This window comes from Harpia harpyja, chromosome Z (assembly GCF_026419915.1).
Source record: "Harpia harpyja isolate bHarHar1 chromosome Z, bHarHar1 primary haplotype, whole genome shotgun sequence".
Classification (NCBI taxonomy): domain Eukaryota; kingdom Metazoa; phylum Chordata; class Aves; order Accipitriformes; family Accipitridae; genus Harpia; species Harpia harpyja.
Window position 1 is genome coordinate 53,372,766 of NC_068969.1, and position 23,839 is coordinate 53,396,604.

Sequence of the window (23,839 nt, forward strand, 5' to 3'; positions counted from 1 at the left end):
GAGCAGATAGATTTGGTTCCATCTGTTCCATATTCATAACAAAGGAGCTCACTTGCAGGAGGACTGACTTCCCGGGAGTAGCATGGTAATGATCTTTTCACCATAGATTGAAAGGATCTGAAAATGGTCACTTCAGCTCAGCAGAAAGCAGCTAGCACTGATAGTGCTTCAGACCTGCTATTTTTCTGCAGCTCTGTTTCAAGATGCATGTTTTTTTCTGAATAAAACAAAACAAAACCATAAACCTTGATCTCCCCCTCCCTGCCCCCCCCCATGTCAGTCCTCCTGAGGAGTTCAGGATGTTTCTCAAACAAAAATGGAATGACATGTTACAAATACAGGGTCAGTTTTTCTTTATTTGATCTTGGTATTAGAGGCAGAAGTGAAAAATGATTTACTGCCAGTCTGGGTTCTGTCCCCTGAACTTTTCTCATGTTCTCTACTTTCTCGGCAAGAAGATTCTGTGAACAAGAAATCTGAAGTCCACAAAACGTGTGCAAAAGTTCCTTGCTGGGTTTCATAATTAGGATGCTCCAGTGCCAGCTTTGATTACACACCTCGTGGGCTTTCAAAAAAAAAAAAAAATCCAGCTTGATCCAAGAAAAAAAATATCCTTGTCTCTGCAGGATATTTCACAAGGGGAGAACAGAAAAATGCAGGAGTATACTGCAAGCACTCTTACTTGGCTAAAGAACAAATTATTCAGTGACCCTTAAAAGGTGAGCTGGAAGTTTACAGAGATATTAAAAATTAACTAGGAACACAGAACAAGAAGAATCCTTCTGTGTCATTGGTTCTGGCTATGCAGTCTCCAAAAGAGCCCACGAGACAGACCCAGATTTACCATTATCCTGGCTGGAAGTCCTGCTGGGGTTTGCTGGACCCCATGTGTCTCCATGCTCCAGGATGGTTGGTGCCTGAGGCAGCTGTAAGAGCAGGACAGGCAAGCAGCAGGCATGCATGGCCTGCCTTAGCTGGTACTGCAGCATCCATGTAGGCATATGCAGGGTTTTTTTGGCCTTCCAGCCAACAATACTATATCATGTAATTCATAGAGATGTATGAAAGCATCTGCCACCCTTGTGTTTAAGACTCCAGATCAAACAGTACACACATATTTGCAGATCTGATACTTCCCCCCATCCCAAAGTGAGAGATCTGATCTCAGACTGGCATTTGTTTTTTGTTTGGTTGGGAGTTTTTTGAGTGCTGCATATTTTGCTGCACTAACTCAAGGAGAAAATACATGCATTTCAAGTGACTCTTTTCCTAACTAAGGTAAATGAGAGTGTATCTGGGCTTCTTTGGAGGAAATCAGTACACTGAACCCTCTTTTAAACATGAGAGGAAAGAAGCATCTGACGCATGTTGTCATGCAACTCTGCGCAGCTACCAGAACTGTATCCAGTGCAGATATTCATTGATATGGAGTAGACAGGAACCGAGATACAAATATAAGTAGATCTTCATGATTACAGAATGTGGGATAGGGATTCTGCATTCCACTGGCAGGGTTGCTCTAGTATGACCAGGCTTGAGGTCTCCACCCACTGAGGAGTGGAGACACCACATTAGCTTAGAGGGACTTAAATCAAGCAGTGATGGATACTGTGCGGTTGAGAGAAGTTAATTTGGCAGTTTTTGTCCATCTCTTTTGAAGTGAAATACGCATCAGCAGGGAGGTTTCAAGTAAGTAGTTTTGTGTTATCCCATGTTGTTTTCCATATGTATGATCTTAGATACATATGGGAAGCACCATTAGAAGCTGCTCACAACTTGGTTACGTGAGTTCCTTAACTGGTTAATGTGTAAAGAACAGAGGAGCAAGCTTGCAGTGGGGAGGTGCTTGCTTAGATCAGAAAGCAGTGGGTGGAAAATAGAGATGAGAATTTCCCAATCTGCTTGGGAAGAATGTTAGTATGAAACAGGGACTTTTCTGGAAGAGAGATGGAGAAATGGTTCAGTTCTGAGAGAACAATTGTTACAGTGTTCAGGAAGACAAAAGCTTGAGAGGTACCTGTGTGTTTCAACAGCCTGATGCGGTATTCATTGCTTTTAAGAAATGGTTTCCAAACCACTAGGGCTTTTGAATCCTAGTTATGGAAAAGTATACACATATATATCTAATTTTGAGTTCATCTGGGAATGATCACTGAAAATAGGGCTAAACATCCTGTGGTATACATTAATCTTAAAAAAAAAAAAAAAAAAAGGGCAGAAGGAAATAGTTTGTGGCAGAGTAGTTTGTGGGGAGGGTTAGCTATCCCATGGGTGTTTTAGACTTTCCACAGTCATAGTTATGACAGTCTACAGTCCTTTTCTGGCATAGGTGAGACATGTCAAATTCCTGACAAGGCAGCAATTCTCCTTGATATGGCTGTGGCTATTCTCACATAGGTCGGCTTTTTTTCAAATACGGATTTCAAAGTGTGAGTGCAACCTGTGGCACTGAACACAAGCTAGACAAGTGAAAGAAAGAAGCAGGGATCTAGAAGTTTAAATAAAACTGCTATTGCTTGATACATTGGACAAATTTTGGTTAAAGAGAAAACTTCAGCTTGATGTGTTCCAGAATTTTTCATGGTAAAGGTGACAAATTGAAAGGTTAAGGAAATCCTCCTAAGGACTGGAGAAAAATTTCTGGCTTGTATGGTGGAGTGATTGAAAGTTCAATAGTCCCTCTGCAGGACTTGAGCAAACTAGGAATTCCCCTGATACGGATGTACTGTTATTAATATAGTGCTGGCATCTGTTATTGTGTTTGTACTCTACTCAGTCATGGCCTGGGACCCTGCCATAGCACATGTAATGAAACAGAAGTTCTCTGCCCTGAGAATCTTTACTTGGCAGAATTAGAGCTTGAGTTACAGTGGACTATCCTGTGTTTTATAAACTTAACCTTTTCTGTTTCATATCTGGTTTCCATCCTGCACAAATTTGGAATTTTCAGTGTAAGAGCTGACTGTGTGCGTAAAGGCATTTTTTGTAAAGGCTGTGCCAAGGTGCTATTAGAACTTTGCCAAGAGAAAAAGCCCTTCAGAAATCCTCTGGGCAGTGGTATTCTCTCTAAGTAGTGCATTTGCAAACTCTTGGGCATGCATGCATGTGCACTCACATTCAAACACATTCAAACTTGCATTATTCTCACTGTTTGCCTTCATTTTAAATAACAACAAAATACAACCCACATTCTGTGCTGTTTTGTAAATTTCTCCTGATCCTAAGGCAGCTCCTTGAAGATCTCTTCCTGCCTTTACATCTTCTCCCTCCTCCACAACACATAAACAAGATATTTTGTTGCTTTGCTTAGGTGAGTCAGTAGAAGTAACTTTTCCTGTCTATGTCCGTGTCACACTCCTAGCACAATACATTTATAATTACTTCTTTATTTTTATAAACTAACAGAATTTAGAAGCATAGCATAGGAAGCTGGAAATGTTTCTAAATATTTTAAAGATAGTGGCAAGCCCATGAAGATCTAGTAGAATGGAATGCTTCTCTGCTTTAATTATAGTGTCAGCAGTGGTGAAGCTAGACACAGATAATATGAAGTCCATTAAAGTATATGAGGTTTAGTAATATGATACAATACCCACAAATTCCATGTGCGTGAACATGTTGCTTTAAAGATCAAAAAGAGAAGGTCATTACTAACAAGACTATAATGTCCCTTCAAAGGATTTACTTATGTCTGGTTCTTAGAGATGGAAATTAGCAAAATGGATAGGCTGCTTGAAGAAAAACATTTTATTTCTAGTGATACCAAGGGAAAATCAAAGTACAAAAGTGCTTACAAAAAGTATGAGGAGGATATATTTTTCTGTAAGTGCTCTATTTGATAGTATTAACTTGTTTTATTAGCAATTTACTCTAATACAGTCTTAATGTTGTACAATAACTGTATTTGGCTTTGTTAATGCCACTGAAAACAGTAATGAGATCTGAGGTTTTTATTTCATTCTAGTTAATAAGTGTTGGTTTGTTGCAATAGAAAAGTATGACATCAGTCATTTATATTGTGCTAGTGCAGAAATGTTAGCCCTTATTTTATGGTATGTAATAGAGTTTGCATTTATGAAAGAGAAATCTTCTTATATGAGAGAAAAGGCCTGCAAATATTTCATGTGTGAGCAACTATATGATCTATTCTTCATCTATACCACCTTTTATTTCACAGGAGCTTACGTGCAACTAAAAGCCCATTCAATGTAGGGTATGCCTTTCATTTATTTCCAGCTGAGCTGTTTGTTTTTTAATAAGAAACACCACAGAGGCAAGACTAATTCTCTAGGAAGCTCAGGCTGCAGTTAGATGACAGCTTTGCCGTGGTTCATAAACAAACATAAGTGTTCTTGCTTTTATGAAAAAAAAAAAAAGTCTTTGCAAAGAACAGCTGAGCTTGGTTCTCATATTGGTTCAGGGCTTGGTTCAGAGGAACACCTCAGGCAGGGTTGGATTTTTCTGCACCTGACATGTCTGCTTTGTTGTTCTCCTGAAACTGTGAAGGGAACAAGCTGCCCTGCACTGAGGTGGTTTTGTGTTTTCCTGAACTCAACTGGACTTGGCAACTTGGGAGGACAGATGATAACAGTATGACTATAATAAACCTTTGGACTGGATCCGAAGTGATGCTTTCTGCCTTGTATGAGCCCTCAGCTGCTGCTCACCTCTGGAGGTCCCAGCACTGTGAGGGACTGGGCTTTGGCATGCTTTGACATTCTGCACTAAAAAAGTCTGACTCCAGTACACCACCCAGGCCAACAACAGAGAAGTCTTGTCATTAAATCACCCTCTAGAGCAGATAAGGGACCTTTCTGAGAGAGATACAGGGCTAGACCATGCTAAGAGGAAATAGTGGACATATGGCTTAATTAAACTGGAAATCCATGGTTTACATCTCTTACCATACACAATTTGATTTTGTTTTGTATGACTTTGGTATGAAACCTACTTTCAATCCATACAGCCTTCAACCAGCTATATACGCTGCACTGGATTAGACACTGCAAGAAAAATTATATTCTTCCTGGCCAAGCAGTTACATTGGGACAGTTAATTCAGCTTTAGGTGCTAACGCAGAAACACTAACTATGTATTACTTTCTTCCAAAAACTCTCACTAAAATAGCATTTGTCTGGCGAGTCTTTTCCATTTACTAGGCTATTTTTAGGGGGTCTGAGAAATATAGTCACTTGTGAGATAGGCCATAATAATCCAGTGTTTTTACACAGTGCAAAGTCACTGCAGATTAGGTGTAAGACATGAGGAAATAAAAGCAGTATTTCACAGTCTGTTTGTTGTTGTGCATGCAGCTTTTATCAAGTCTTTTTCTCCATTGCTGTGCACTTTGTGATTTATATTTTGTATGAAGTGCAGAATATAAGTCTGTGTATGTGTGTAGGCATGTATATACACATATACAGAGATGAGTACAGAAATATGATATGATTGTTTTTACCTTCACTTCATACAGATGTAGTTGAGCATGCAGGAGTAAAGTAAAATATGCATTTGTATTAGGTGCCCTTTTAATACTGTGGATTGGAAAACTTCATTTGGAAATACTAACACCCATAGTACTTTTGCCTGTATTAAGTCATAGGCAGTATTAGCTGTGACCTTGCATCTCTTTGTTTGTTTGTTTATTTTCCTCGGTATGTAATTTGGGGGGGGTTTCAAGTGTTGTTGGCAGTCCTAGATCAGGTGGTTTTCCAGATGAGATTCTCTCTATGTCTGTTGGCTTGAGATTTCTGAGTCTTTAACTTGCTCAGTAATTTTTTTTGGTGATCTCATCTTGGTGATGACTAAATACAGAGAGATGGTAGACTCAGTGATAGCAAAGGTACAAATAAGTTTAGTCATGATTTACTGAGGAAGTGTGCTTAATTATTAGGTCTGAAGAATAAGTAAGTCATGGACATTCAATATTTTAATTTTCTCAGAATGGAGTTGTGTTTATGCTACCAGAACAAAACTTTTACTGATATGTTGGAATCAAAGAGCAGGCATGCAAAGACTCTTTTAAATTAAACTCAAGTATTGGTGAAAGCTGGGATTTCCATAGGACCAGTATTTATCTATTTTTAATTTTTTATTTTAACACTTACAAGGAGAAAATGATCGGTAAATCCTTAGCTTCTTGTTTGATGAAAAATTTTGAAGATCCCTTCATCATCCTTAGATATGGGTCTTCTTGCTTCATGTATGCACACAAAGGAATGTTTTATTGATTCATGAAATTCTAGCTGACTTTTTCAGTTGTAGCATTTACGCAAATTTGTAACTTTTTTCTATCTAAGCTGTGAGAGGAATATTAATAACTAATTCTGCATTTACCTGGCTAATTTGCATACATTTGTGTTGTATGGTAAATCACATGAAAATCTACAGAGGAAAGGCTCAGCTCTTCTAACAACTAATAGGCTATTTTTTTCTTTTGACTTGCACAAATTGAGAAATATTGCCTGTGGCAAACATAATGGAAAACTGCATTTTTAATGCTCTCACACATACTCATTTCTTTACAAGGAAAGCAGCAGATGACTGTTCTTAAAAATAAAACTTTCTAAAGCTCTGTAGCTGACACAGGATGTTGGATGCTAAAACACTTCAGGTTGGAATTATGATTTGCAGGTTGTATAAGGTTACCTGGATATTGGATTTGACTAATGGGAGTGGTATTGTGCCTGAAAGGGCTAGAGGCAAATCACAGCTATAAATATTTCCTCCTGAAGAGATTGTCTCTAACTTACAGGACTAAGAGAGTGGAAGGACTGCATAAACATGAGTTTCTGATTTACAGCACATAGCGTCCTGTGTATGGGGTTGCTGCAGGTTCTCTCTTTGTGGTGTTTCTCCAGGTGATTACAGAAGTTAAATGTGCAACCATTTTGGCTGGGCAGTAAGTGTTAGGTGTTTACTCCAGCTATATGCATGTGGCATCTTGATATAGTGTGCTGGGGAGAAGTCCAAAATGAATTCTCTATTGGCTTCCCAGTCTAAACCAATACTTCTGAAAGTGCTTGTGGTTGGGAAGCACTTATCAGTGCCAGAATTTTTGTAACGCACAGAGGGTGCTGGTCGTAGTATATCTGCAATGAACTCAGGTGAGATCTTGGTGTGATTTCTCGGATCTTCTCTAGAAGGAGACCCTGTTTGCTGGACATCTTGGCAGAGAGCAGAAGAAAACATTCATCACAATTTTAAAAAAATAGTGAGAACAGACTTGTCTCCACAGTATTTCATGAACACTGCTTTATAATCCTTCAGAGAATACTCCAAGTGAACTGGTAATAGAAATTTGAAATAATACAAAATAGTAAGAGAATTATCATCTGCAGAGTATCTGCAGCAGATTATATCAGGGCCATGTGGAGATGCAGTGGGTGGTGTTGGGTTTCTGCATAAGGAAAGGATGCTCCTTTGCCAGTGTCCCCCCGTTCTAAAACAAAGGTACTGTCTGAGTGACTTAGATAAATGGAGCACTATTTGTACACTGAATGGTTCTAGTTCTGCTGCCTAATAGGGCCCATAGTGGATTGTGCCTTGAATATTAAATATATTTGTAGTGCTAAATGAGGATTTGAATTGCATTTATGATTTCTTTTTTTTTTTCTGTATCAGGACTTGCGTCTTAGGAAAAGGTGCAATGCTGTAATTAGAAAGCTAAGAACGAGTGAGGAGGCAAGCAGAGGAAACCACTGATTACATGTGAATATCAGTAAATAGAATGGTTGCGACACTTTATATGCAGCATCCTAATAACTTGCTCTTAGGCTAGAAACAGAGCCTCAGATAGTTGCCAGCCAAACTGCTGCCTGTCTCAGGAAATACTTAATTACAGCTTTTGTCACATGACTAGCAGGTCCTGGTAAACAAGTTACTTTTGAATTTTCAATACCTTTTCTTTTTTGTACATTTACTTTTTAATTAGCTTACTTTGTAGGTTGATTGGGCCATATCTTGATGACTTTTAAAGGTGCTTTGGCGATCTGACATAGTAAATTCAACTGCAAGACTGTTGGGGAAAAAACCCACACTGTTTTCTGTGTATATATTACTTTTTGTTCTCTGTCTGTGACTTCCTGCATTCATTGAATAACTCTGCTAAACCTTATCAGGCTGAGGAAGGACCTCAACTGTTACTTATATCTAATATATTAATAATGTACCATGTGTTTTCTAGCAGAGAACTGCTTAGGAGTGAGATGAAGGGAGCTGGATTTTTTTTTTTTTCCCCAATATTTAAATATAGCTAGCATATACTGAAATATTTATGGTTTGGCTCTAGATGAGGAGAGAATAATTTTCTTCACTCTCTTTCCTTTCCTTACAGGGTATAAAAATGGTAACCAGAAATGGTTCAGAGAAGAGAAATTTTTTCATCTAATTTGTCTTCATGGGCCATTGTTTGATCCAGTTTGGATCTAGTCCTATGTGTAGTAGTTCATTGCATGGGTTTTTTTTCTAGTTCAACTAATGGAGGTGGAATTTTCATCTCAAGAATACAGAGAACATGACTTGAATTTCTTCTGAATCGTGGAATTTCCCTATTAAAAAAAAAAATGAAGAGACCAAACGAGTTATTTTTATAATCATTGAGGTGTTTTCATATATCTTGTGATTTCAGAGGGTTTTTAGTGTGTTAGTCCTTCTAACCCCAAGTCTTTCTGTAACCATGAAGTCTAAAACATGTTCTTTAAAAGAGAGACCCAGGAGATTGTCATGAAGCTGCTGGTAAGGTTGGGGCAGGGCAAAGGCGGAGTGAAGTATCGGAATTGTAATAGCAACACTGCAGAATTCCTCTTTTGTTTTTCATTATGATTCTTCTTGACACAAACTAAACCAGTCAGACCTTTTCTATTCTAATAAAATTCATGGAAAAAAGAGGATATAACCTCTTCTGCTCCTTATAAGGGATCTTTTCTTCAAAGGTTTCTTCTTGTTGTGTAGCAAGGTTTCAAATGCCTTTTTTTCCTTGGGAATATCAGCTTTTGAAATAGAAAATGTTGCTTGGGACAGGTACCATTAGCATCAGAGGCTTCCTGCTCTCAGAACTGGCCTCTATTTTATAGCTAATATCACCTTTAAAATGGGCAAATAGAAAAGCCTTATTCCAAAGCCTTAGGGGCTAACCTGCTTTTGTGCAGAAAGGAGAAGGAAATTTCCGTTTGTACCACCTAGAAGGGACATCTTTTGTTATTATAGCTAATTTCAGTGGAATGTAGCAACAGCAGCAATAGCTTACCTGGGAAGCAACTTTAACAGATCCCAGCTGACAAAGAGCAGTTGTCTTTCTCCCTTCCAGAGTTCAGCAATGTTGCACTCGTGCAAGCATGCAAGAGAGTGTCAGGGAGTTTCCCAGGCTCTGCTGCGTTGGAAAACCACCTTTCCTGGAAAGTAAAACACCTTAAAACCACTGAACTTTCTTCTGCTAACACTATGCTCATTCCTACCCTGAGGTTCTGAAGTCAAGACTTGAATTTTTCCAGTTGCAATCAGTTTGATAGGAGATTTTTCATTCAAACTGATCCCAGATTTTTTCATGTAAGCCTCAGCTTTTGTTAGGTCCTAGCCACAGCATTATTTCTGCTCCAGAAAAAGCATATTTATCATTTATTCTTAGTAAATGTTATTATATGCAGTTTATCCTTTCTACTGTGTTGCTTTGGTCATTTGGTGTTTTTTTGTAGCTGTTAGTCAAATGCTGTCAGCCATGTCACCCTGATTTGGAGTTTTGTCCTCTTCAGCAAGAGTTTGCCGTTAAAGCTACTTTCACGTTAAAGAATAGGGCTTAAAACTTCAACCTGAGTTCAAGCTTTGAGGCATTAACTTACAAAAAAACCCCCAGATTTAATGAGGACTCTTGGCTTTCTGTAGTAGAGAGTGAGTGTGATGTGCCTAACGTTTAGAGAAAAAATATCTTGAGCTTGTTGCTGGAAGAGGGGAAAAAAAATCACAGTTTTTGCCATCATATCCTGGACATCTTCATTCAACAGGCAGGGTTTTCATTGGCTACTGGTGAAAATATTGCAGAATAAAGAAGACACAGAAGAGAACAGAATGATACTGACGAACTTACTGCAATGTGTGTGAGAGAAGGACAGATGATACAAGCCAACCTGACTCTTCCCTGTGGGTCATACATCTGGTCATAAGGCAAAAACTGCAACTGGACTGTGTTTTTTCTTTTGAGATGAAAAGAAGAAGGGAGAGGAAGGGAAAAGAAGAAAGGAAGAAAAAAATATTGGCTGCAGTCATGCAGCTTGGCAAACAGTTCTTAATTTCTCAGGAAGGCCGAAGAGGTTGCAGTGTATCCCTTCATCACCTCGGTCTTGGTTGTGGAGGTAAATGTGAGAGCAGAACAGTATGTCACTTGATTTTTTTTTTTTGTTCATTATTATTCTTTCTGAAGGAGTAAAACACTGATTGAAGAGGAATCTTTCTGGGTTTACTGCAAACATTGACAGTACATAATTTCCCTGGAAAGGAAAAAAGCACTTTTTCGTACTTACCGCTAAAACTGCATCAGTTTCTGGGGTGAAGATTTAAATGCAACTGCTATGGTTGCAATAGGACTGCAGTTCATGATACAGTCTATACCTGCAAACCCGTGTGAGGACTGGTGGAAAAAGATTTAAGCAGGGAATGGATTTTAATATTTTTCTTCCAAGAACATGGCTAATCACTAGCTGATGTTTGCCTTAAGTGTGTGCAATTGTTATGTACACATACAAACTTTATATGTACAAAGCATTAATTTTCTGTTTTTTCCAGATAGAATATTATTAGCTCGTAGATGTCCTGCCTAGTCAGTGGTATCCTAGTTGGTCACTGGCTAACAGAGTATTCTAATGAACAGCAGTGAGCAAAACGTGCTTATTTTATGGACATAAACAACAGTGTGTAAGCATCAAAGCTAAAACTTGCCTTTAAACAAATGCGTGTCGTGATGCTCTTCTGAAATAATTTCTGAGCAGGAAAAATCCGTTAGTGATAAAATTACTCTAGGAACTCTATTTTGGCTAATGTTGGAAATGTTATTTCCACCTTTATGCTAGTAATGTCGTAATGACTATAGGATTCTTACCTTTTGAGAAATCTAAACCTGTTCAGTCTGAGCAAAGCATTTAGCCAGTTGCGTATATTCAATGAGGTCCACAGAAAAGACACAATTTCCTGAATATTACCACAGAGTGCAAATATTGTGCCCTAAATAACACACCAGTTACTGTAAATGTCAGTAGAGGGAGTTTTTCTGACTTTGGTTTAGTAAGAGCCTATAGCAAAGCCAGCTGTTACCACTTCTTCACTGCTTGTCATTGTGACGGGGGGAGCATCATTTCTACACAATTTTGTCTTTTGATTAAAAGAGGGAAACAGTTTTTCAAGCACTTCCCAACAGGTGCAGAACCACAGCATTAGGTGTATTGGACCTGTTACTCCTTTTTTGTGTTTGTACTGAATTCGCTAGTTCTTCTTTGTAAGTTCTAGGAAAAAGCTGACGCCTGCCTTGGAAGCACATCATCAAAGACTAAGGGAATTTATTTCAAGTTAGCTGAGGAATGCTTCAAGTGTGAGCTCAGTACAAAGACAAAGAGTGTGCATTCATATGTCTGTGTATAAATCATTTTAGTTATTTTCACAAACAGGGACAGAATTAATAAAAATGGATGAAAAAATGATAAACAGAACAAACTAACATCTTGCCAGCCCAGTCATCTTTTGTAAGTCAAGACAGCTTCCAACAGTTGCCATTTGCTGCAAAAGGCAACTTGTTCTGACCTAATACATAGTTTTTTGAAGGATGGGGGAGACCATGCAATGAAATAAAAATTACTTTGCAGTGCTTCAGGCAGTATTTTTCAGCTATAGCTTTTGACGGTTTTTGCAAGGGTGAAGAAAATGTGTATGCAAATGGTCTTTCATAAGTTAAAATCTGCATGCCCAAGTCAAGTTGTTTGATTGCCAGTATGCATGTTGAACTGCAGGCCAATGTACAATTTCAAAGTTGCAGACATTGATGGAAGTTACCAATGTGTTCAGACTGGCAGACAATACACTATGGAGTCCAGTCTGTGGTGACAGGCAGGCGTATTTCCCTATGATCATGTATTCTGAGGCAAGCACAGCTCTAGAAAGGAAGTTTTCACAGCAGGACTTGTTCCTGGGAAATAAGTAGGGGCTGACACTAGTCTTAGGTGTATGTTCTTTTGCATTAGTGCTAGACATGTTGTTTCCACTTACTTTTTTTCTCCTAATACAGTAAGTACTCTTAAAATTAAACACTTTGAATGGAAAATGATGAGGGAGGGCCGAAAGAAGAAATAAGCTGGTTTTGGTTTATTATTTACATAACATGGGAAATCATGTTTTGACTGAAGCAAGATAAGTATTTTCTCAACAAAGGCAGATGTATTGGAGCATATGGAGGCTGACTGTTGTAGAATTTAATGTCGTGTATTTCTACTTTTGTGGGAGTATATACATAGTTCTATTTTTAGCATTGACATCTTCAGTGTCATTTTGGTTTTTCATCCCTTTTAGGGTTGCTGAAGCATATGGCCTAGTGTTTCAAGACTAGCTTTTCTCTAAGTGATCTTAATTATTCTGAAGTGTAATTTTTCAGAGTAGACACCTGCATTATAGCAGAAGCTGTATTAAAAAACCTCTTGAGAAAAAGGTGTGGAAAGGTGAAAGGAGATAATGAAACATTGAAAATACCATGTGCTTCACTTCTTCCACGTAAAATAATCAAAAAAGGGATTAGAATAAAATCTGCAGTTCTTTCCCTGCTTTTGCATAATGAAGCTACTTTGTGCACTTGAAGTCCTTACATGCAGAGGCTGAAATGTGGCCAGGTCTTCAGATGAAGGGAAGATAAAGGGTATTTTATTTTAGCACAAAAGATGATTTGCATTTTCACTCTCTCACTCTTCCACTTGTCTTCCTTCTTCGCCATTTACAGCTTCTGCGATCCCAGATAATGGAAGGAGATCCTGTCTAAAGCTTAAGGTCTTTGTGCGACCAGCAAGTAAGTTCTTCAGATTAAGCTTTCAAGGGTGGCTTTGTAGCGCATGCTTTACTGTGTGGTCTAGTAAACAGCAGTAAATCTTTTTTTTACTGTTAAATCTTGTGTATCTGTTCTGTACAGCAACATTTGTGTTACGGTTTTCATCGTATTTTCTTATCATTTTTCATAAAGCTTTGTTTTAATTACATGGCAGTTGCTAACTTGTTGTTTCTTAAACTGTTGTACAAATAAAGACTCTACTGGCATTTGGACAAATGCCACAGACTTTAAAATATAAATATGCTTAATTATATATAGTAAATAGAGAGAAAAAAGAGAGAAAAAAAGGAAAGTGGGGAGTTTAAGGGTGTCTCACTAACATATTTGGCTGTTATCTCTATTTTTGTTGTAGACAGCTGTATGAAAACTATAGGTGTTCATGATCGTGTTTTCGATGTTAACGACAAAGTAGAAAATTCATTAGAACCAGCAGGTTAGTATGCTTAGAGAATCTCTTTTAACAAATGTGTGTATCCCTCTGGTGCTTCAGTACTTTTTTCCTCTTCTCTCTGCATGCTTCGCATGGTACAACTGCTCTGCTTTTGCACATTTCTAGCAGTGCTAATATCACTTATGGCGTATTTCCTCTATCTTTGTTTAACGCAGGGGAGGAAAAATGTTGCTTTATTTGTTTTTTGGGCGATATGGTTTAATAAAATATGGTTGTGCCAGTGTAAAATGTTCACCAGTATCCTGAAGTCACTGGCCCATCCAAGCCAAACACGCAGCATGTTGGCAAAACACTCTATTTACTAACTGGGCCCAAAGTTTTAGAAATTAAGTCAATGGGCACACTTCATTTATTATGTGGTTTCAAAAGACTTTCAGAAAAACAGAAAAACTGCTTGTTTAATGCTGGTGCATGAGACTGGCATGCAACTGACAGAGTTAGTGTTTAAGTAAGAAATTAGTCCTTTAAAATTATATACATTTGTATGTATATTTGGTTAGGTGAAGTATCACTTTTACATACGTGCACGCGCACACACACACACTGATATATATAAATTCCTATCCTGTTTTTACTGAAGCAAACTTAAGTTTTGGGGGGCTTTTCTGTCTTTTTTTGTGAAACACTGCCTTAAGAATAAGAATAAGGCTTGCTATGATAAAGCCCCTCATCTGCCCATTAACCTCCACCATCAATCAAGCTGTTGTGTCTTTGTGTGGAAAGTACATGTGTATTGTTTGTATGGCTCAGGTTTATGAGAGATAGAAGCATGTTTAATTCTAGGGATCTGAGTAATCCCACCAGTTTCAGTGGCATGGCTCATGACATTAAAATCAGGTGGATATGTAGGAAAAGTATTTGCAATAGTAGTATTACCTGTTTGTTTTATACTGTTTTATACACACTGCTCACACACTGTTGTATTCTAACCTCAATAATTAAAATACACAGTTAAATAAACAAATTATACCAGAAAAAAACTACTTACCTGCCATTTAGTATATAACCTGAAGAACAGATTACCAAGATCTTTTTTTTTTTCTCTTATGCTGTTTGAAAGAGACTTCCCCATTGGTATGAAGCAACATACTACTTTTTTGCTCTTTGTTATTTGCAGTTCCTTTAACTAAAAGTCATTATTTATACAGAAGTATAAATAGGGCTTTCACAAGTTACCCAGTTTGAATGACTTACCAATGGTTACACAATAGATTTTATTATTTTTCTTTAAGAGGATTTTTGGAACTCTCCTAAAAATTTTGGGTTTGACAATCAAAGATGTTCTCTAAGCAAATCTAAATGCAAGGCGAGTGCATTTACATTAGCTATATTTGTACATTTATTAACAGCATTCTTCTACAGAAAACATTAGGATGATCTTTCCCTATTTCTAGGTAGCTTATGAATCCAGAAACGCAATGCACTTTTTTACGTTTTGTGATTTGGTGAACATGGGCTAATTAATATGTATTTCTCCTGGTACTGCTTTGCAAAAGAGATCATCTGAGTACTAAATGCCTGATTTTAGTGAACTTGCTGAGCTTTTTTTTTCAGTAATGTTGCTCACTTCCCATTGAATGGCTATACCTAACAGCACCATCACAAAAGCATATCGTTAGAAAGCAGCAGGCAAACCAGGGAACCAAAATCATATAAAGAGCATCCTGCAGTCTGAGATGAAATACTGTTTGTGTTACCAGGAGGAAATAATAGCTTTAATGAGAAGGTTTGGTACCAAAAAGTTCCCACTCCCGACATCAGTGTATATTTGCATTATTATTTGGACCGGTCACCATTAGATAATCAGTCATTCCCAGATCCACCAACTTCTGTCACACTTTTCTGTTATTAGGCTGTTAGACTTGCTGCTGCCTTGGTGGAACTTGTTGCATGTGATCTGTGTCATGTACTAATTTACCTGACTCTGACATGCATCTTCTGGTTCAGTGCTCTCCCCTAGCCTGCCACTGTCTTATTCCACAGTAGACAGAAGAATTGGGAGGCAGGAGGGTTATGTTCAGTGGATTACTTACTTACTTACTGTCACCTTTCTTTTAAAAATCCCCATTTGTGTGATTTTTGAACCCTTTTAATTTCACTGGTTTTGTTCAGGAATTTGTAGGAAACATCTATAGAGATCACACTTGTTTCAGAAGTGATGAAAGTAATGGACCCTACTCATGTCCTTCCCTTCTCTTCCTCCTTAATAATAAAAATAAAAATCCCTAAACAAAAATTGCAGCTGTGCATATCTGGAAAAATTATACCTGAAGCATATGATGTAAAGGTAAGTGATCTGGAAAATTCGTGGCTGTCAAAATATTTTTTTCTATTTACTGCTGGCATTCCCAGTCTTTAGCAGTGACCTTCCAGATTTTACTCAGCAATTTTGTTCTCTTGCCTTCAGTGTTTGAAATAAAGGAAAACCTTTTCCCCAAGCATTAAGGATTGTGCAGTGTTATAACGCTGCACCTCCAAGGAAAATCATATTTGTAAAGTGATTTTGAGAACCACAGATGAATCGTGTGCTCTAACATATGAGTGCAGAAACCTTGGGACTGCATTGACAGAAAACCCAGATGATTTCTTGAAAGAAATCCCTTAATGTTACATGAAAATTAATTCTTCTGTGAAGAATGGCTTTATAAAAATGGCATCATAGAAGATCTCCATATTTTTCATTTAAGAGAAGTAATCTTTTTAGTTTAGGGCTTTTCATTGAGTTTTTTTTAGCAGTAGCCAGTGTTGCAGTTGTGGCAGTATCTGATGGTCAAAGAGAATGAGGATTTATTACTGCTCTACACTAGTTCTGCTCTATTGTGTTTTAGTGCTGACTCACAGATGTAATTAGGACAAAACTGTTGACATTCAATGTTGCAAATTCAGACTTATTTGCAATTCTAGTGATGATGCAAGAGGTAGAAGGTAATGCACATCATTCTCCTCTGTAGTTTCAGTGCATCAGCAGTGAGTAAATGTTTCCAAATTGGGAAAAGCTGACTCTAGACATTTGAAAGGAGGTAGAGCTCACAGTTAGAACTGGGATATTTTTTCCCCATAACTTCTTAGCGTATGGTTTAATTAGGAAGCTGCTCTTGTGAAGTACTGTATTCTCACTGCAGTGTCACCAAAGTACAAGAGTGTAACTCAGAAGTAAAATGTGAAACAGCTTTTGGTACTGATAGCCACTGGAACTGGCACTTGTCAGTAGCCAGCATTCACTGAAATTTTTAGATTACTTTGAAATAATTCTGGAGGAAAAATATTAGGGCCTCGTTCAGGGCTGAAGTGCCTGGAAGGGTCTCCCTGCTGTACATGGTGAGGAGCTGTAACTGAAGTCATTCCAGCCAGTCTTTCCCACTGACATCAGTGGGACTTTCATCTGATGATATCCCTTTCTTACAAAGGTGAACATATTTACAGGTGATCAGTGCTTGCTTTTCATACTTTTGCCTTGAGCAGCACTGAAGACCTGTTATGCCTGATGTGATTGTAGCGTCAATCAGTGCTGGAAGAAACATGCAATAAATTGCTAATCCAGTTTACTGTGCATCTTGCTGTGTAGCCAAACTGGGGCTGAAGAGCCTATTAACCTAAATTATGCTAAGTGCTCTACCTGCTTCTGTGCTAGGTGTCAAGGGTATAAAGGGGAGGGAGCTTGTTTCTAGCTAAAGCTAAGTAACGTGAAAGGCTCCATGCCAAAGTGGCATGGCGATCCCAGTGTCCTGACTCCCACTTTCCTTAGTGCCTTTAATTGGAATTGCACAGCTCTCACCCAGTGTAAACCTGGCAGTGCAATTTGTTGAGATGGGAGCTACAAGACAGATACATCATAGATATGTCGACACCTCTCATAAAATGGTGGAGCTTATTACACTAAGTAGTGAGATACCATTAATTTTCCTGGAAACTTAGGCACTCTAAAATAACTTATGGATACATTTTGAAGCCACTTCACACTTCCTAAAAAGGTTTAGCTTATGTCATTCATTTAGTACTAAAAATTCAAAATTTAGTACTGAAATTCAAACTCGGAGCTGACTTTTTATGGCAAGCCTCAGACAGATTACTTTTAAAATAGCTAGATTAGATAGCTGTGGATATGGTGGGCTTTGCAGAGAAAAATACCACACCTATAACAACATTTAAGTTGAATTTGACTTTACCTACCTATTTTTATGTTACAAGCTGTGGCTTTAAGGCTGATCTTTAGTTTACGAAAACTAATCAGAGCCTTATTCAGTATCACAAATTTAGTATTTGCTACTGTGTTCTCTTCTGCCAGTAATGTATAAGCATGTTTTCTGAACCCAGCTGGTTCTTTTTTTCATTAGTTTTAGCAGCATATATGTAAATCTGTATTTTGTGTGCCAAAAAAGGTGATCTGTTACCTACAAGGTTTTCCAGATTGAGTATGTATTCTATAAAATTGGACATTGTCATGTGGTAGCCTTTAAAATTATGTTTCAAGAAAGGCAGACTGGTCTTATATCCTCTGCGCATCCCCAGATGTGATGTACTTCAGTCGAAATTTTATGCATGGAAGTGGAATATATGCTTGAGCTTACAGGCTGTCATTTCAAATTCAGGAGCCAAAATCTGTAACTGAGTAAGGGGATTAACTGCAAAATTAATTCTGAGCACGTGCAACTCTTCTTCAAGCCCTTTTGAAAATCAGGTGGTTTTATTTAGCTGCCTCCCTATTGACATTGCTGCCTAATGAGCCATCCAAAGCTAGAGCTACAGTGTTTTATTAGAAGAGGAATCTTTCATTCCTCAATCTGCTGAAATCAGGCTTACTTTCTGCTCCTCTGGTCTTCAGTGGGAGTCTTGGCAGTAAGAAATGCAGGACTTGGCCCCAAGTTGGTTACATAATGAGGTATTACACGCTTGTGAAAGTCAATGACAACACAAGGTTCATTGCCCTATTTCATAAAGGCACTGAAATCTACTTACAGTTGTCGGCTCAGTGAGAGTTTATTAAGGATGCAAAATCTCATTGGAATGTATGCTTTCTGTTTGAACAGATGATACCGTACATGAGTCAGCCGAGCCATCCCGTGGTGAGAACGCGGCACAGACACCAAGAATACCCAGCCGGCTTTTGGCAACTCTGTTGTTCCTCCTGGCAATGCTTTTGATATTATAGCACAGTATGCTCCGGCAACCTGTCACAGAAAATATCAGGGTCTTGGAACATCAAAGATCCACCTAACTGCTCATCCCAGGAAAGGGACTTTATTGTTTTTGCAGATGTCAAATTGTTATTTTTCCCTTTTCCCTTTTCTTCTCCTGTTTAGCCTGAACTCAGCAAAAATTTGAAGGGGATAACTAGCTTCAGCACCCATCCCTACCTACCTGTGACTTTCTTAACCCCTCCATATAAATAAAAGGACTCCAAATGAAAATGCCAAACTATAATAGTGACACTAGTGATTCTTATTTTCCTCTGCATTCTCCTTTAAGAAGTCACCTCTGTTAGCTCACTGTGTCATCTGTATGTGGACAAGGAAGAATAGTGGCAGATGCAGTCAGTGAAGGATAAGGGAAGTGAGTGAAAGCCTGGGAGAGTTTTTCTCTCTGATACAATATTTATGCCTTCTCATTCAGCACTGTAAGATGATCATGCAAGGCATCGTGTCACCATGTCAGGACTGGAGAGGAAATATTAAGAATAGATATAATATAACACCATTTCCTCCAGGAGTTTCTAAATGAACAGGCTTCTGAAAGGGAAAGATTATGTTTCTTATAGGACTGTCTTGAAACATCTTTGACAGTAAAATTTGTGCTCACGAGTAGAAATGCTGTCTTTGGTGAAAGGAAGAAGTTAGTATTAGGAATGTTAGCACACAGCAAGCAAGGTCAGATTTAGGAAACTTCACTGGGGGTGTGAGTGCCTCTGTTATTTCGTTTTAAGGGGATAATGCACACCGGATTATTTTATTTTAAAACAAATCACCGTGGTGCTACAATTTTTTTCTTGAAATGCAGAGGCACTTTTGAGAATAAAGTGACCTTCCCCAGCACTGACTTAGTAGCTGATAGCCTTGGATGCTGCTCTGGGTGTTAATACATGCTAAGAGAGGACATCAGTGGCCAGAGGAAACATGTTTGGGACACAGGATCTCCAGTGTGCTCTTGATTTGTCTCTCCTGCAAGTTCCTCAATCATGGGAATAAACCACATGTAGAAGAAGCCAGGACAGTCTAATAATATTCTTTGGTAGGGGGAAAGAAAAGAAGTGTGGAATATGAATTCAAGTGTTGATGTTTTATCTTTTCCCCTTCCAGCACAGTTTGAAAAGTAGAGGAAACGTGTTTATCAGCCAGAGATAAACTAGATGGGCTCCCAAAGACTTAACGAAATATTTTTTTAAAAATCCACTAGAATAGAAAATACATTATTTAGATATACTTTATGCTGAGAGTGAGTATATATGCTTGTCCTATTTAAACATGTGAGAGAAGTGGTAACCCTTGATGCAATTAGGAAATGGGACTGTCTTGTTTGATGGAATTAGGAGTGACCCTGTTTAAGGAATCTGAGCCTTGGCTAACGTAGAACCTTAAAAAGTCATTTGCCAGGAAGTGCAAGCCTTGGGGTATATTTTGGCTAGGCTGCCATGAAATTTGGACTGCTAAGCATAATCAGGGAAATATCAGACCAAGACTGAAACAGAGCTTTTCTAACAAAAACTGTGATAATTATGTTAAATGTGAAACAAAACATGGAGCGCATTCATACAAAACAAGGGTTTTCTATATTAATTCTGAAGAAAAAGTCTGCTGTAACAAAATTGAATGATACCATTAATGGACAGCACTTTGTGGGCTTTTTTTAATGAAGAAAAGCTTTCCAGCAGTTGAAGCAGCCCACTATTCAAAAAAGGAGGAAAGGGAGAAATAAATTTAACATGTAAAGGAAGGTTTATGCATGCTAAACTGTGATCTGGGCTTGCCTGATATCATACAACTTGGTCATTAATTCAAGGCCTGTGCTTACAGGAAGAATGTAGGAAATTTCCTCTGGTGTGAAGTGCACACAGTAAAGATAGGCAGTCTAAACAGTGAGGGAAGTCATCATCTCATTACAGACTATCTGGTACTTTTCTGTCTTTAATGTGGATGTGCTTCGTACACACACTAATACTTCCTGTAGGTAGGAATTAAAAAGCTTTGGATGAGGTAGGCTTAGTCAAAATGCACCTTCTCAAATGGATTATTAACTAGACTACAGATAATATTGCATGATAAGTAACCATATTAACATTATTTCATACCAGTAGTGCCAATTTAGTGTAGAAGTGGTGACTTCATTTTTCATCCTTTGTCTGAATGATGTCGGTGTTCAAGACATACGTTTATCCACAGCAAGGGATTTTCACTAGTGTTATTGCTGGTGAAATTCACCCCTTCGTGTTATCACAGAGCTCTGCTGGGTAGGTGAGGAACTACACAAGTGATGCAGCTGCTTGGCAGATCTGTCCGCCGCCTGGCGTGGTGTGGCTTGATGGCATCAGGCAAGCCCAGTCATACATACCAAGTACATAAATGCTGATGGGTTTTGTGTTGCATTGCAAATCTCTGGATGCTTTAAATGCAGATGTTGGTGCAAATTACTGCTCCCTTCCCCTTTATCTGCGCCAGCTCAAGTCTGAGGGACTGATTCTTCCTCAGCCTAGGTGGCTAACTTACCCCCATGACCTGCACTCCTGGCTGCCAAGGGCATTGCGATGTGAAGCAGGGAAAATAGGGATCAGTCAGTTTAGTGGATACTGTGTATCCTTTAATAGACAAGGTAACATTTCGTGTTAGTTTAGAATATTGTTTTGTACTGTACTTACTTGGATGGCAAAGGAAAGACAAGTAAAACTTAAAGCTATGTTCTTTAAATTCTGTATTATTAGCAATCTCTGTTGTATATAGTGTTTGATAATAAAGTATTAATTTGATTCTTATGTCTTTTGTAAGTGAGAACAATAGACTTTCAGGATATTAAAATCACGCGTTGATTACAAGACAGAGCTTTGAAGCATCAAGTGTGATCATGGCTGAGAACTGAGAGACAAGTGGCCATGACACTGCAGCATACAGGACTCATCTTTGAAAATTGTTCATCTATTGCAAGACTTCACAATGTCAAGACCTGGAACAACATGACTTTTGATGATCAATGTTTTGTCCTCAGTGTTTAAAGGTCTGATGTTGGAGCCTTGTGGTTTCTGTGTTAGTTTTTGTTCTTTTGTATCATGTTTGTTTCTAAAAAGGCTTTGGGGATATAACAACTCTTCTGTTATTTTGTTTGTTTCTTTCTTTTTTCTTTATTATTTTTTTCCTCCTGTTTTCCTTCTGGTTTTGTTTCCATGAATAGTTTTTTCCAGAAAGGATCTTGCCAGTGTCATGTGTGATATATGTATGTACTTGGTTCCAAAAGAACTAGAAACAAATTTGGGAGGTATTGAGAGTAGATGAGTAGATTGTTTCTTTTCCTATATAATTGTGGAAGGAAAATGGTTGTCTTTGTACCTGTTGATTCCCACTCCTAACCCTCAAAACTGAACTTAATCCATTGCCTTGTGAGAGCAATGGTTCAGTCACTTTCAGACGCTTAGAGTGTTAACTCTTCCCCTCCTTTCATTACACTTGGATTTTGTAATCACCAGTTTTAATGTACAACCCTCCACACTTCTCTTCCCTCTTCCTGCCCTTCCTCCTCTCCCACCCTCCTCCTTTTTTAATTTGGAGCTGTGAATGGGCAGATCTGTTTCTGGTCTGGCATCACTGAGTTTTTCCCATGTATTCACTCTCGAGCTTCTCGGATGTGAGACAAATCTCCCTACAATAGGCTTGCTGCCATTGTCTGTACAGTTTAATAGATGCTGGCATGTTGGAGGTTACCCATGAGTCTGCAAAATCCGCTTTCCATGCTTACTCTTGACACGCCATTGAAGACACTCATTGTGTATGCATCTGGGTATGAAAGTCCAGCTCAGTGTGGTCCTGTGCTTGTACTGCCCTGCTTTGCAGTTTCTTTGCACTTATTCATTGAGTGCTGTTTTTGAAATGCTTACATTATATGAACTTAAAAGAAAATGTTAAAAAAAACCAAACAAAACCCACCCAAAATCCCTGCCCCATAAGATCTGTATTTGTATATACACGTGTCCGTACAATTATACTTAAATAAAATTAAAGATTTTCATCATTTTAATTGGTTCTCTTAGGCTACATTTTTGTTCAATTAATTATGTCTTTATTTTGGGGGCTATTTGTACCTACCTTACATATTTGTGGGCAATGGAAAGCGATGAGGAGTAAGAGTGGGAAAGTGTGAAGAATACAGTGGGCACAACAACTGACTATCTAGAGCTGTAAGTACCAACATCCTGGCTGATTTAAAGCCTGGCTGCTCTGCTCTTCACCTTTTTTTTAACGTGTTCATAGCTCTTCCAAATACTTAGGAGAGTAAGAAACTATGTCAACCAAGTGCTGGAGCATTACATGGTTTCCATCATCACTTTTGCCCTGCTCGGGGCCTCCCGAGCAGTCTTCCTTAATCCCCTTGCTAACAGGTGGTTGTATGGTGTAACTCTTGCTTCTTGAGGAATAGAGCCAGCCACAGAGTGTGCAAACAGGGCAGTTGCACGTGGTGCCCCTCTACCAGGATGCCCCTCAGACTGACAAAGAGATGGGGTTGGAAGTGGCCTTGAAATCTCAGCCATGCTTTTCTTTACAAAAGGGAGAAAAAGGGCTGTGAGCAGTGGGAGCCTTATGTATTGGAGAATTTGAGCAAGGGTGCCTCCTGAAGGGAAGAGGAAGAATGGGGAAGCCAGCAACTGGCTGGCTGTTTCTCCTCCTTCCTTCCACCCCTGCTCCCAGAACCTGATGTAGCGCCTCTAAAAACGCACAGGACTGGATTGGGGTTGACTTGTATTTAGGTCTGAAGTGGTTGTCTTTGGTAGTGCCCACTCACTAATCATATGATAAGTTTAACCTGAGAATTGAGGTCATAGAGGGTGGGGGGCACATACCGAAACCTATAATACATACACTGTGCATTCAAAACTCAGTTGTAATTACGCCATGTTAGCATTAAACTCACTGAAAGATTGTCATTACATTTAATTAGTTGTCAGGGCAGCAAGTACTAATTATAACTTACTCTAGCCTTCTTTACAAATGAGAAGTGACAGCTTGGTGAAAGGAGAAGTGTGTGTGAGTATTTGATACAAAGAATTGATGCACCAGACATTTTTCCTCTGGAGCTGTGATGTTACAACAGGACAGGGTTATAAGTGACACATGTTCAGTATG

The 23,839-nt window shown here is 38.6% G+C and overlaps 1 protein-coding gene across 2 annotated transcripts in view; it reads left to right on the forward strand.

The window, feature by feature from the left end:
• Positions 1 to 22,736, forward strand: part of EFNA5 (ephrin A5) — a 216,678-nt gene extending 193,942 nt beyond the window's left edge. The window contains exons 3-5 of one of the 2 annotated variants that reach the window (XM_052778278.1): positions 12,968 to 13,033; positions 13,425 to 13,505; positions 18,551 to 22,736. In XM_052778278.1, coding sequence (XP_052634238.1) covers positions 12,968 to 13,033; positions 13,425 to 13,505; positions 18,551 to 18,672 — 269 coding nt within the window. In that variant the 3' untranslated portion in view covers positions 18,673 to 22,736. The remainder of the gene's footprint in view (positions 1 to 12,967; positions 13,034 to 13,424; positions 13,506 to 18,550) is intronic. The other variant, XM_052778279.1, reaches the window with a different exon arrangement.
• The last annotated feature ends 1,103 nt before the right edge of the window (positions 22,737 to 23,839 follow it).